This window comes from Siniperca chuatsi, linkage group LG3 (genome assembly GCF_020085105.1).
Source record: "Siniperca chuatsi isolate FFG_IHB_CAS linkage group LG3, ASM2008510v1, whole genome shotgun sequence".
In the NCBI taxonomy this organism is placed as follows: domain Eukaryota; kingdom Metazoa; phylum Chordata; class Actinopteri; order Centrarchiformes; family Sinipercidae; genus Siniperca; species Siniperca chuatsi.
The window spans coordinates 7022504-7036873 of record NC_058044.1 but is presented as its reverse complement, the minus strand read 5'-3'; the positions used below and the strand labels follow the sequence as shown (position 1 = coordinate 7036873).

The window sequence follows — 14370 nt, the reverse complement described above, 5'->3', positions numbered from 1 at the left end:
TTCAGTCATTTCATACAAAAATATGGGGAAAATAGAGACAGGGTTTAATTGGTACACTTGCAATAAATTGCTACTGTAACCTCTTTCTGTACACGGCAGTTCAACTCAACATGCAAAAATGTAAATTTGTCTACAAGAAAACACAATTTAACATGTATTAAGAATAAAGTTAAAAGTAATAAATTAATATTTAATAACATTTTCTCTGGTAATTACCAAATTACATAGTTCTCTCCAGGAAATCCAAGAAATTATCAGGAAATTACAAACCCATAAAATAAAGTAGGCCTGAAACAATTACTAGATTGACAGAAAAGTAATTATTTTGATTATCAAATAATCAATTTGTTAAGCAAAAATGTCAATTATTCTCAGGTTCCAGCGACTCAAATGTGAGGAATTGCTGCTTTTCTTCAGCTTATCTGATAGTAAACTCAATTTGTTTAAGTTTTAGACAAAACAGTTTCATGACATCATCTTGGTCTTTTGGGAACTGTGATGGCATTTTTTATCTATTTTCCAACTTTTTTTGTAGATTCAATGATTAATCAAGAAAATAATCTGCAGATTAGTCGATAATGAAAATAACTGTAAATTGCAGCCCTAAAATAAAGTTTTACTGAACATTTTGCTGCTATAAATACTTCTGTAGTGCTTCACTCTTTGTCCTACATTTTCTACAGTCAGGGACATGCGACTAACCTTCATCTACTTTTTAAATAGAAATCTGTGGGTCGACTACAACATTAGCTGAAGCGTTTTACTCCCTGCAGCATCTCTTTCACTTACAGTCAGCTGATCTCTGTTGGTGATTTAATTGTTACCAAATGTGTCCTCACTTGATGCTGTTTTCTTCAGAGCTGAAATGATTAGTCTATTGACTGATTAGTCAAGCGACAGAAAATCAATTGGTAACAACTGTGATAATTAATCTTCTACGTAATTTTTAAGTAAAAATTCCAGTTCATGTGAATATTTGCTGTTTTTCTTTGTCTTCTATGATTGTACACTGAATATATTTGAGTTTTGCACTGTTGGACTGATTAAACAAGCAGTTTAAATAAGTCATCTTGGTGCTTTAGGAAATTGTTGATTGTTGAATTGATGGGCATTTTTCACTATTTTCTGACATTTTATGGATCACATTGTTAATCAGTTAACGGAGAAAATCAATCGATAACAAAAACAATAGTTAGTTTCAGTCTGTCCCAACATTGTCAGCAAATTGCTCTGAATGTCAGCATCTAACAAAAAATATATTAAATAAATATGTATATAGAAAATGTAAAGATCTCGAGAGTCTTTGTGGCATCTGAAGGGCTGAAACTGGGTCACTTCAGATTGAACTATAATGAGACTTAAGGGTGACTGTATTATCATAAAAGCCTCTTTTTGTTTCTGGATTAGGATGATGTGGTGAGACAGAATTTAAGCTTTTGTTGTGCACTTTGTTACAGATTGCATTTGTATTTATTGATGACATTTGACAGAGCAACACACTGTTGGACTGACAGACAATAGGCAGACAAGCATTCAAATAAAACATTCAAATTGGCTTTAAGTCAAGTGGCTTTGAAATCTTCTGACAAAGTGCAGCCTGTTTTGAACTTGTTTAAAGCTGACACTTAGAAATGATTAAGCACTGGATTTGTTGCGCTGGGCTCATATTAATAATTTTCATAGTATAAAACAACTCATGAGAAAACACTGATCTGGTCGTGAAATTAACAGTAACTTAGATCGAGTTAACAACAGTCTCAAATCTACGGTGGCTGAGAGAGCTCAACACACTGAAACTTGATGAAAACACAAGCAACTTAATAAATTATCTTCATGACTGAAAAAAATAAAACAAGCAAATTAGAAAGTCACAAACAACAGAAGTTTCTGGGGGGTATTAAATGTTAATATGCTTATATAATATAATAATATTTTAATACTGGTTGCATTATATTCAGTTAGCCAAATAACTTCCTGTGTAAGGGTTTACATGTTCTCATGTATTGGGGAGGAAGTGTGAAAATACCAATGTTATTCGACAGGAAGAGAACCTTTTGAAGTTATCCAACAACTACTTTATTGGCGACTGCCATGTTCACAACAACAAAACTTCCTGTTTTTTCACAATAAGAGCCCCCACTTCCTCCCACTACATGATAACATGCAGGCAGTTATATTGCAAACTGAATATAATGCAACCAGTAAACACTGATGAACATAGTACTAATTAGTAAAAGGCAACAAATAGGTGAAGTGGGTATCTGTTGTTAAAACTAAAATAAACATTCTTTGCTAGTTTTTGAACATCATTATTGAGCAGTCGATGTAATTCATCAGTTTTTACTGTCCTGTGTAAATTTCTGTTGTGTTGGAAGTCGTAGCATTTCTGTATTTGCTTGTGTTTTCTGTATCTGCAGCGCATTTCTTTTAGGCCACATGTGTTGTCAAATTTGAAAAAGTGTTTTTTAAATTTGCTTGTGCTTATAATATATATATATTTACATTTGTTTCCCTTTTTTTTTTTTAATGCTGCCTATGTTTTTGCCATAGTGGTGAAGATCTTTCTTTCATTTGCTTGTGTTTTAAGTTGCAGTGCTTAGAGCTGTCAGGCCACCAACTTGTATAAAATGTGACATCAGAGTAATGGTACCATTACATTTATCAGCAATTTTACAACCTAAAAAAAAAAGCACAGCAAAATACACACAAATACAAATCCTTCAAAAAGGTTTCTCACGCATACATACATTCCTTAAGGGAACCTCATTCTTAAAATAAATACATATTAAAAGCACAAACATCTTCCATCTTAAGGCACTTTGGGAATTTTGAATGTCACAAATGCACAAAAGCAAATAAATACCAAATTTCATATTCAGTCATGTAACAAGCTACATGTCAGCATACTACACATGGTTACAGTAAACAAACTGTCTTATCAAACTGCAGTTTAACAACAGGCAGGAGGCAGCGGTCATAAGACAACAGCAGAACATCTGAATCAGGTTCAATCAGGGATGTACCGAACCCACCTGAACTGTTAACATTTTTATGTGAAATAGAGTTTACTCACCTTTTTAGAGTAATATAAATCTTAAATGATTATTGAATCATTATTGCATCATGTTACTATGTTATAAAATGCAGAAAGGATAGACTTGACTTGAATATTTGATTGTTGTGGTGTTTGTTTACCTCATGAGGATCGACTGCAGGCACCTTGTGTTGTTGAGTTTTTCTTTCTGGATTCACTTTAAAACTTCAAAATCGAGATTTCAGGTCCCGTGCAGACCAGGTCCAGAGTTTTTGTTTGTTTGTTTTTTTTTTAAATCCGAGTCTAAAGAGGTTTTTAGTAGCCAATCAAAGAGGTCCAGTCAGGAAAGTTGTGAATCTCTGCGGTCTCGCTCAGCTGTTGGTCTCCATGTGTCAGAGTCAACTTGTAGCGTAGACGCACCTTTCGCTACAGGAAAGAAGGAAAAATGTCAGATTCTTAAGGGACAAATGAGACAAAAGGAGAAAGTGTATACTAAGTCAACTGCGGAGTAAAACAACACGGCACCACAATAAATGTAAATAAAATCATAATTATAAAAACAAACACACTGTGTGTAAGTAATTATTCTTATATACAAGTACTTAAGTTCTTTTGTTTTATGTATTATAAGTGTCAGTGAAGTAGGGCGTTATACCAGTCACTAACATGTAAATGTTTCATGATCATGTAAATCAACAGCTCTCCCCAAACTCACCTTCTGAGGATTAGCCAATAGGAGGATTTGGGAGATGGCAGGCGGAGACAGAAGAGGGTTGTAAGGAGGTAGGTGTGTCCCTGAGGCAGGCTGAAGTTTCACTAACATGGTCTGCAGGAGGTTTAAGACTGACAATTAACTGGATATTCAACTCATTAATGAAAAACAGGTCATTACAGCTCCAATTGCTGAATGCTGGAACAGACCGGGGGAGGGGGGGAATGTGCATAAAACATCAAAAAACAAAGAAAAGTGTTAAAAAATATATATATATTAATAGAGGGAGTCTGACAAATCTGAAGTGGATGTCTGGTTCCAGGAGGGGGCGCCAGTAACACGATTAACTTAAAACACACAATCTGTATAAAGGAGCATCGACACATCAGCACTGGGCAGCTTTATAACTGAGACACTACCGGCGGGCCAAAGGTCAAATAAGGTACTTAAATGTGAAAACTGATATCATCATGGATTATTTTCCAATTGAAAGAACGTACAAGAGACTAAATTCAAGCGACAATAAGACCACAATAGACAAATTATTTGCATGGTTGATTATTTTTCCAATTCATCTGTTGTTTAATCTAGAGGATGTCAAAAAGTACTAAAAATACCTATATTCTTCATATACGTTTACAGCCTATCTACAATTTTGTCATCCTGATTGGCCATACTGTAATTTTAATATGTTGGTCTATTCTGTACATACGACATCTATTGCATGTCTGTCCATCCTGGGAGAGGGATCCCTCCTCTGTTGCTCTTCCTGAGGTTTCATCCATTTTTTTCCCATTAAAAAGTTTTTTTGGGGAGATTTTTTCCTTATCTGAACCGAAGGGTCTAAGGACAGAGGGTGTAGTATGCTCTGTAGATTGTAAAGTCCCTTGGAGGCAAATGTGTGATTTGCGATATTGGGCTGTATAAATAAAATTGACTTGACCTACCACAAGGTTCTCAGGTTGTTAAAATCTTTAAATTGCTTGTTTTGTCCAACAAACAGTTCAAAACCTAAAACGTATTTAATTCACAATGATATAAAACGTGGAAAAGCTGCACATTCTCACATTTGAGAACCAGAGAATGTTTTACTTTTTTGGTTGTTCAATGACTTAAACGAAAAAAATGTCAGTCATACATCAGACAGTGCAGTGAGTTTGAGATCCCATCCAACTTTTAAAAATTTCACTAGGTTAAATCTCTACCACTGTCTGGTACAGACGACACTCACCCCCACTTTGTTAAAAAACAAAAACTCATTCTATATGTTATTTTGATAACAGATTCTGAATACATGTTTGGAGTTTATTACCTTTGGGACAGCAGCTTGAAACAGGAAGTCTTTCACGTCAAAGGCAGATGTGTTCACTGTGGAGATGACGACCACAGCAACACCTGGATGACCCGGTGGAGAGTCTTTGGCAAAATGGAGGGAGACATGGATACCGCCCTGATCATATAAAGTGATTGGCTCAAGATTACCTACAAACAAACAAGAAAAAGACATTTAGACAGGATCTGGAGGGCAATAAACACATAACAGTGGAATAGTTGTCAATAAATCATTAGTAGTAAAATAGCACTATGATACACAAAGTTAACACAGCTGTTTCTCCATATAAACTGTAGTTTCAGGAACATACTGGATTTGATGGTCTCCATTGGAACAAAGATGTTTTTCAGGACTTGTGGGGGACACAAGCTCTCCTGCAATTTCTCTGGAGATCCCAACACTTCGTTGAGTGATCCGGACCCTGGAAACTGCTGATTGTGAGGAAGTGACCTGGCAGAAGAAAAGGCATAGTGATTTTACTAATAATAAGGGTACTGAATGGTGCCAGAGAACATCTCCATACAGTAATAACAGAATGTATTGTATATCTTTGCATGTTCCCTTAATGCAATAACACATCCTGGACTAGAGCCTGACTGATGATGGATTCTTGAGGCAGAAACCAGAACTTGAGAATAACAAAATAAGTAAAACAAATGTGTCCTTTTTGTTTACACAAACACACAACACAAACAAAAATTATGTGAACAATTAACTTTATTATCCAAGATGGCAGTCCATGTAAAGATAACACTAGATTTTGAACAGTAAACATAATTGAAAATTAAATTATTTTAAATAAAAACACTGAAAACTATATGAGACCTGCATTGAGAAAAATGTGAGTCAAATATACGGATAAAAGCTGCCAATAAACATTCTTTGTTACGGTTTAATGCTCTGCAATTACTTTTTGCATATTCGCCAACACACATCGGCAGTCTGATATTATTATTATTATTATTATTATTATTATTATCATCATCATCATCAATTCTGGCAGACTACTTTCACATGTATTAATGTTAAGCAGAGTTTTCAGCTCTGAACTAACTAATAAGCATTTACACCCACAGTATGATCACTATCTACCTTCCTCTTAAAAAAATCCTTCTTACAAAATCATTAGAAATGTTAATGATTCACTGGCACATTCTATAGATTAAACTTTGCATAGGAAAACATTTTTTAAACTGGTCTTATGCTATTTCTAAATATCTATATGCTACATCCAAAGCAGTCTACAATGGTTTTTGATCTACCTAATGTCATGTAGAATGTAGGGGTCTGCTCCTTTCTTTTCTCCATCCTTACCAAATGTTAGTCCCATTTGATGTAGCACCGTTCCCCCCACATCCACGGGCTCTCAACAACAGGCCTCTCCCTCCATTCTGCTCAGCATTCTTCATCTGAATGTCTCCATTAAGCTGTCAGAAAAAATAAACTGTGTTAAACACTCTTCTTCCAAATAAAATCCCCCTTAAACCTTCATCTTAAACTGTACATCCAAGACTCACCTGCAACAGTTCTTCATAATACGACCTTGAAGTCTCCTGAGTCTGTTTTGGGACCAGATTATCTAACTCTGTAATTACAGGACGCCACATCATTACATTATGAAACATATTCATCACTGTCAGAGAGAACATACTAGAAATATGAACAAATGCAGGCCTACCTAATCCATTAAAGTCCTGGTCAGCCACTGAGTGGAAGGTACTTTCCAGAAGAGAGGAAAACATGGGTGAAGAGGACAGTGGTGAATCAGCTTTTCTGTGTGTCTGTGGAGAGTCCAGTGCTGACAGGTCGATGAGGTGGTAACTTTTAATCTCTCTGGGACTCCTTGGAGCTGGAGGAAAAAGAAGAAACAGGTTCAAAAAACAAGCAGAGCCAAACACAAGGTCAAGGTGTTTTCCACAGAGACTACTAACAGGGGGGAAAAAAGGTGTACAAAATGAGGCCTACCATTATTTTTACCCTCCATTTCTTCCTCACTTTTACTTCTTTCTCTTCCACCGTTACACTCTCTCCTCCCCACTTTCTCTTTGTAGGCATTTACTACAAGTGTTAACTCGTCGTTGGCCGCCAGGATCTGTGCCAGACCTGCGTCATCGTCCATCGTGTCGCTGGCCAGGCGGAACAAGCTGGGCCTCAGCCGATCACAGCGCTCGAACAGGGTCTGCAGTGGGCAGAGGGAAGGATCAAATCTTACACTTCCCCACACACACACACACACACACACTCCTCTGCAGTGAGGGGATATTGGTGGGAAACATGCATTGCTCAGAGAAAATATTTGCATCTTGTTGGGCAATCTGGTTTTGTTAACGTTTGTTAAAAAATGGATATGAATTAGACAGCATTCACTAAAAATACGAATCTCTCTCTCGCTCTCTCTAATGAACTCTTCACACAAGAGAGAGAACAGCATTTATCAGTTGTACTAAAAGATAAGTGATAAGTTGTGTTACACCAGATTCACATACGGTAGATGATAATGTGGATAACGTGTGTTGAAACTCTGATGAAAACTACCAGACTTTGGAATGGTATTTATTCATCAAGGTGTTTGAATGTGAACATTGAATGTTCCTAGTTACTATGATGCATCAATCAGCCAACGATAGTGAGCATGAATGAGACAGCTGACATGAGCGTGACTTCAGTGCTCTGCCTGAACAAAACCTAAGCTTCATTAGTCCTTAAAACCATAGTATTATTGTTAATGGGAATAATAAAAACTAGCCACAGGCTGAATGTATTCACTGCGAAGAACACAGGATGTGCAATCCTTCCTGAAATGAATGCAAACATCTTCATAAAGGCACAACTATTTCAAAAATCGTTATGAAGGTATAAGGTATAAAGGAAAAAGCAAATTGGCCTCTGCATCTAACACAACTTGTAAAAACTGCTGATATCCCAGTAAGCCTTGATTTGGTGAAATACGAGCTAAATTTGTCTGAAAAGTGGAAGTTCTTTAGATATGTAGGTTACATATAACTGTTGTTTCAACAGCATTTACTATGTTTCAATGTAAAGCAAGACCTAACTGCACCTTTTGACCTGAAAATCAGCAAATCAGTGCTTACTGATTTTATGTTTTCACAGAGAAGAAATTTGCAGTTAGCCAGTAGAGGGGGATAGAAGGAAAACCATCACATGCCTTCCCCACTGGCCTCCAAAACCATCTAGCTTTGCGGTCAGCTGGGTGATTGTTTGTATAACGTCCAGCATACCTTCATGTCATCACTCGGCTGTAACAAGGTTCCAGTGATTGTGTGCTGGTCCAGTTGTTTTCTGAGCTGTTTGGTGCTGCTCTCCACCTCCTTCAGAGTAGATTCACGCTTTGACACTTTCTCTGCCTTCTCCTGCTCCTAAAACACACACACACACACACAAACAAACAAATGAATACCAAATTTTTACAAATGCATGCATTGCAAATATGACCATCACCACCACAGCACTCCTCACCTCTTGGATGGTACTTTTAATGAGTCTGTTGGCAGTTTCCAGGTCTTCAGGACGGGCACTTTTCAATAATCTTGCTAATAGCTGATGATACAGAAACACATTTTAGCAGAATGAAACTTAATGTTACATTAGCAGATGTCCTATTAAACACAAACACTCACCTTGGCCTTGTCCTCCTGGTCAAAAACAGATTCTGTGGTTCTTTGTGGTGGAGGCGCCATTATAACTGTGTCTGGCAGTTTGGGATCTTTCTTCACAATACCTAAAATAACAGAAAGAAGCAGAAGATGGTTTTATTCTTGAGAGAAGGACATAATGCTAAGCAACAAATTCATTTATATCACACCTATATTTTTACATTCTATGCTATATTGCTGTACTATATTACTACATTATCTCTCATACTATATTATACTATATTATGTTAATATGTTATGCTGTTGTATTACATTATATACTATATTATATTTTCTATTATATTTCTATATCAAAACAGACAAACGTGTCATTACTTAATCATATTATGGTATCATGTCATCATCATGTCACTTCACTTGCGATATTACTGCACTGTTAGTTTAAGTACATCACTGGTCGTGGGTACTGTATGTGTACTGCTTGCCTTGTAATTTTGAGTTTAATTGCTTTAATATAGTTTCTATTGTTATTTCTATTCTTATTTTTGTTTTATATACTTGTAATTATTTATTTATTTTACTATCTGTACTCTGTATTTAAGTCCTTGTGCTGCTGCAAGACCTGAATTTCCCCTCTGGGGATCAATAAAGGCTTATCTTATCTTATCTATCTGTAAACTCCTAACATATCATGTGCATACCCAGTTTTAATTAAAGTGTTGATCAGGCTAGTCTCAGAGTTTTGTTGGTGTTTTGTGTGTATGTTGCATCCAGACCTTGTTTCTTGAGCATGCAGTAGGCTTCCTGAATCTTGGGTTCTTCTTTAAGCCAAAGAGTCCAGCCGTAGAGGACCTCCGTCACTCTGTCTTTAACTTTCTGCGGAGTCCACGCACCAAAGTACTGCTCAGAGAAGATCAACCAGGTCAGTCACATCAGTGTCATTCCTCAGAAAGCAACTTTAACAATCTTTTATTAGTCTTTAACTCTGAGTTTATAACAGGTTTAAATAAGTTCCTTGTCCACATTCTATGATGTTGATCTCATTAAGTTTTCTGTTGTATTTCTTTGTAAAATTCAAACTATCTAGTTTGATCTTGATTCTAGAGTATACACTTGGATTATTCAGATTCTTTATTGACTTGTCTTGTTTTTAACCTATACTTATAGCTATAACTATTTTCAAAAATATAAAACTAATAATTCTTGTAATTTACTATCGTAGGATATTTATCCATCCATTGAAATTTATGTTCCTATTGTATGATGTGTACCTTTTGGGTTAATCGTTTTATCTGTATTTTTCTATTATATTTGTATCTATTTGATTTGGCCCTGTACATGTATTTATATGATACATATGTAGTTTATTTGGTTATTTGTAAATGTTAAGGTTTTCAACTGGAAGAGTTCTGTATGGTTTGGTTCACATTCAGAAGAACTCATTGACTTTCATTTGTTTATTTGTATGAATTTACCTGATGAAGGTCTGAAACGTTAATATACTGAGTAGGAGCGATCGATAGCGTGCAGGATTTTTTCACGGGTCATTGATTAAAATTGGTGTTTGGAGCTTTAGCTTTGCATTTATGGTTGCCGTCTTGCTTCTTTTTTTAACACTTGTTTTGTATTTTCCCCAATGACTTCTTAAAACATATTTTTTTCCGAGGGATTATCTTTTTTATTATTATTTATTTTATTTGAGTTTTCTGATTTTATTCCAATTGTCTTATTTCTTTTATCTTTCTTTTTATCTATTTTATTATAAAATGAAACACCATTTGATTAGATTTTATATTTAATTTTACAATTTTACTTTGCTGCCTTGTGCGACTCACTTTATAACTCGCTTACCCTAACCTTAACCATCACAACTAAATGGCTAACCTTAACCCTTACCCTCACCTAATTCTAACTTAAAACCCAGTCTTAACCTTAAAACAACCCTTTGAACTTGTGAGGACCGGCCAAAATGTCCTCACTTCCCAAAAATGTCCTCACTCTGTAGGTAAAAAAAACGTGTTTCAGTCTTCACTATGTAGCAAATACACGCACACACACACACACACACACACACAGACAAGTCTCAAGTATAAAACACACAAAAATATGATAATTTAGATAAATCTAGCCTGATGAAATCTACTCAGCTGAAACATTGCCAGTAAAGTCAAATGATAAAGAGGAGAGATTTCTATTTTGTAAGACAAGAATATGTGTGCTATCATTGCCTTTTGGCCAATTAACTCAAGGCAGATAAATACTCAGGCTCACACAATTCATTACCTTTGATTTTAGATTTTATAATGACAGCAATGAAATGGGATAAAAGAAGAAAAAAAAAAAGACTAAATTTGCTGAATTTTTGAATTTGCTTCCAGCTACTGAGGACACCTCTGTCTCTTTGATTTGCAATACCTTTGGTGTTAAGACTTTGATGAGCTCATTGAGAAAGCGAAACTTGGCAACCTCGCTGTGAAACCTCTTTCCACAGTTGTTCATACATGCCTCGAGAACCTGGAAAGCACCAAATCAGAATAAATAATTACCAACAGATGCTTTTTCAACACATGAAAATGAAAGAAAAAAAGTATTTTAGTCTTACACAACATAAAAGAGAGAGAGAGCAGATTTGTCACTGCATGTTCGTGGTTAACCACCTTTAAATGTTACATGACATGAGGTATGTGAACCTCGAGAAGTTTCACTGAGTTACATTTTATAGTGAAACACTGCAGCTCTCTTTAATAGTATGGACGGCAAACTGTGTGGTGTCACAGCAGATTCAATCCCTCCCGTCCTCCCATAAGGTTAAAAGAAAGACATTTGTTTTTCAATGAATGGTCTGCACCTTTTGAAGGATGCTGTGATAAATGCTGAGTATGCCCATGAGAAATGGCATTAAATAAAAACAGGTGTATACTGCATGTCCACACAGATACCATACTAGGGAGATATTGCTTCTTCTTGCAGCTGACTTGTTAAAGGATAAAAAGTAGGGCAAAATGAGTTGCTTGTTGCTTCTAAACTTCACAGATGAATACAATGAAAACAGATAATAAATAGACTGTGTATCATCTGTGTTATATATGTAGAGATGAAGAACCTGATTACTTACAGTAAGAGCCTGCAGAGCCTCTTTCTCCTGTGGCGATTGGATTTTATGGGCAAGAAGACGAATGGCTTCTTGTGGGCTGAAAGCAGAAAATGACGATTTAAGGCACATTAAAATGCCTGAGTAGACCGGGAGCAAAGAACATGTTACGCCAACATTAAAAGAAGTATTCACATAGCCTGCACACATTACCGTGCTTGAGTAAAGTAAAAAGAAATGGATGAAAACCTAAAAAAAGTTGGAACAAAAGAAAATAGATTTTTTTTCCCTCATCCATGCTGGCTTTACAATTTACATTACATTTTACAATTTAATTTAATAATTTTGAAAATAGGAAAAGGGTCCAAAGGGGAAAAGGTGAAGCAGAGTTCCTCCTAACTCTTGCACAATGGTGAAACTGAGATGCTGTGATCGCAACATGGATGTGAAGCAACTCTTTCTCAAATGCCACAATTGCAGAAGCAATTGGACTCCCCTGAAAACTTCAGCTCAGGTTCAAAGCTTGAAGATGATCTGAAAATCCACGCAGGGTTGTGTGAGAGCACATACAGTAATGTAAGTAAAAATAAGGGAAACCTTTGATGAGGTGCACAGACTGTGTTCAGCTTACCCGTCAGCCTCTTGGTTGACGAGCTGGTAGAAGCGCTGGATGCAGTCCCATCTGTCCTCCTGATTGTTTGGGTCTGTGGCCTGGACTGGAACAAGTACACCAAAAAAAAAACAAAAAAAAAAAAACGGTTAAACGTCCAAAAACTATTTTTATAACGTGCCACAGTTAGATCAAATACATGCAAAAATATGCAAACAATTACAAAACAAATCTTCAATTTAATGAAGAAGTGAAAATAAAAGACAGACCTACACAGAAAAATAGGGAAACACTGCCTATGTTGTACAGAGTATACTTGTAAGGTGTGGAGAGTAGCTATTGAACATATTCAAGTACAGCATACACTACAGTACGTGTGTATGAGTAGTGTTTTTTACAATTACGAATAATGTTAATTGTTTTTTCCAATCGTAATTTCCAAGATCCCAAGGTGACCTCTTCAAATTGTTTGTTTTGTTCGACCAATGGTCCACAGACCAAACTTTTTGTTGCTGTTTTGCTTAAATAATGACTTAAATTATTTATTAAATTGTAATTTTCTGCCAATCTACTAACTGATTATTAACCCATCACTTCAACACTAAAGTAGTATACTTTCACTGCTATTTTACTGGTACTTAAGTATTTCTATTTTGGCTGACTTTACACTTTTCTCCACTACATTTATCTGTTGATTGGAGTAACTATTTACTTTGAATATTCAGATGATGCATTGAACATGATAAACTCATTGGGCCACCTTGAAAACAAGCATTTTGACATTATCTACAGAGTTTACAAAAAGCAAAGAGGATGATGATGTCTTTCATACTTCCTAGGAGTTTGAAACTTGAACTCATCTGAAGGAAACTACCCAAAATTTTGGATGAGGCTTTCACAAGAGAGCAAATTACTGCAGCACTTGTAGTTTTAACTCCTCAGCTGAAAAGCCAAGTATTCACAATACTTTTAGCTTTCATATTTAGGTGCATTTTACTGCTTATACTTGTTTACTTTTCAGTATATTTTTAAATGCAGGTCTTTAACGTGTCACTGTGTATTTCTCTATCGTGGTATTGGTACTTTCCTCATAATATATCTGCAAACTTAATCCAACAAGTGAAGAAATGATAAAAAATCCTCTGCCACAGTGCGCGCGCACAGCGGGGGCGCAGACAAAGCATAACGCACGCTCGTCAGGCACGCGCACGGTCTAACCAACTTCCTGTTCCAACTAACACTCTCTGCATAATGCCAAACTTTACTTTTTTAAAGTTAAAATAAATCGACGCATTCAGAATTTATTCGCAAATATAACGTCTTATTACAGTAATTAAGCCCAATTGATGCCACGAGCCGAACGTTAATGTGACGTTAGCAAACAAAGCAGCGACAGTTATGTCAGACACGGGATGAGGAGATAACGTTAGCTAATTTAGCGTTATGTCGGATCTAAAAGTTAGCAAACACAAGCAGCTAAAACAACAAACAAACATTTCTATATTCCCCGTTTACTTACTGAGCAATGAGTCCAAAGTTGCCTGGCTGTCACCGGTCGCCATTGCCGTCCGTCTCATGCAGGTCCAGAGATATTTACAGGCTGATTTGTGTGCGTCTTTCTGGGTGAAGCGAAGGTGTCAAACTGCCGCCTGTCACAGTGGCGACATGTGACAGTCACGCCCAGGCACCCTCCTGACACACCAGCCAATGCACACACCTCCGCCCCTCACTCAATACATCAGCGCTCCACTCAGGGGTGGAGGAAGTATTCACAGCTTTTAGTCATGTAAAAGGAGCAATACCACAGTATTTAAACACTTTGTCAAAGTAGAAGTCATGAATTCAAAATTTTACTTTAAAAGTACAAAAGTATTACCATCAAAATATACTTAAAGTACCAAAAGTAAAAAAAAAAAAAACTAATTATGCAAAATGGTCCATTTCAGAATAATGTGTATTATGATATTGGATTATAA

General features: G+C 36.2%; 1 protein-coding gene across 1 annotated transcript; it reads right to left on the bottom strand.

Annotated features, from left to right (window-relative positions):
- Positions 1-1451: 1451 nt before the first annotated feature.
- On the bottom strand, positions 1452-14149 carry LOC122872170 (ADP-ribosylation factor-binding protein GGA1-like). Its single transcript, XM_044188039.1, has 16 exons — positions 13914-14149; positions 12416-12500; positions 11809-11884; positions 11109-11207; positions 9470-9593; positions 8718-8818; positions 8557-8637; positions 8319-8456; positions 7045-7258; positions 6758-6928; positions 6597-6664; positions 6394-6506; positions 5390-5529; positions 5059-5228; positions 3750-3860; positions 1452-3460 (listed from the first exon to the last, which is right to left on the bottom strand). The coding sequence occupies exons 1-16, from the start codon at positions 13969-13971 to the stop codon at positions 3350-3352; spliced, it is 1860 nt and encodes a 619-aa protein (XP_044043974.1). The 5' UTR covers positions 13972-14149; the 3' UTR covers positions 1452-3349.
- Between the last annotated feature and the right edge of the window lie 221 nt (positions 14150-14370).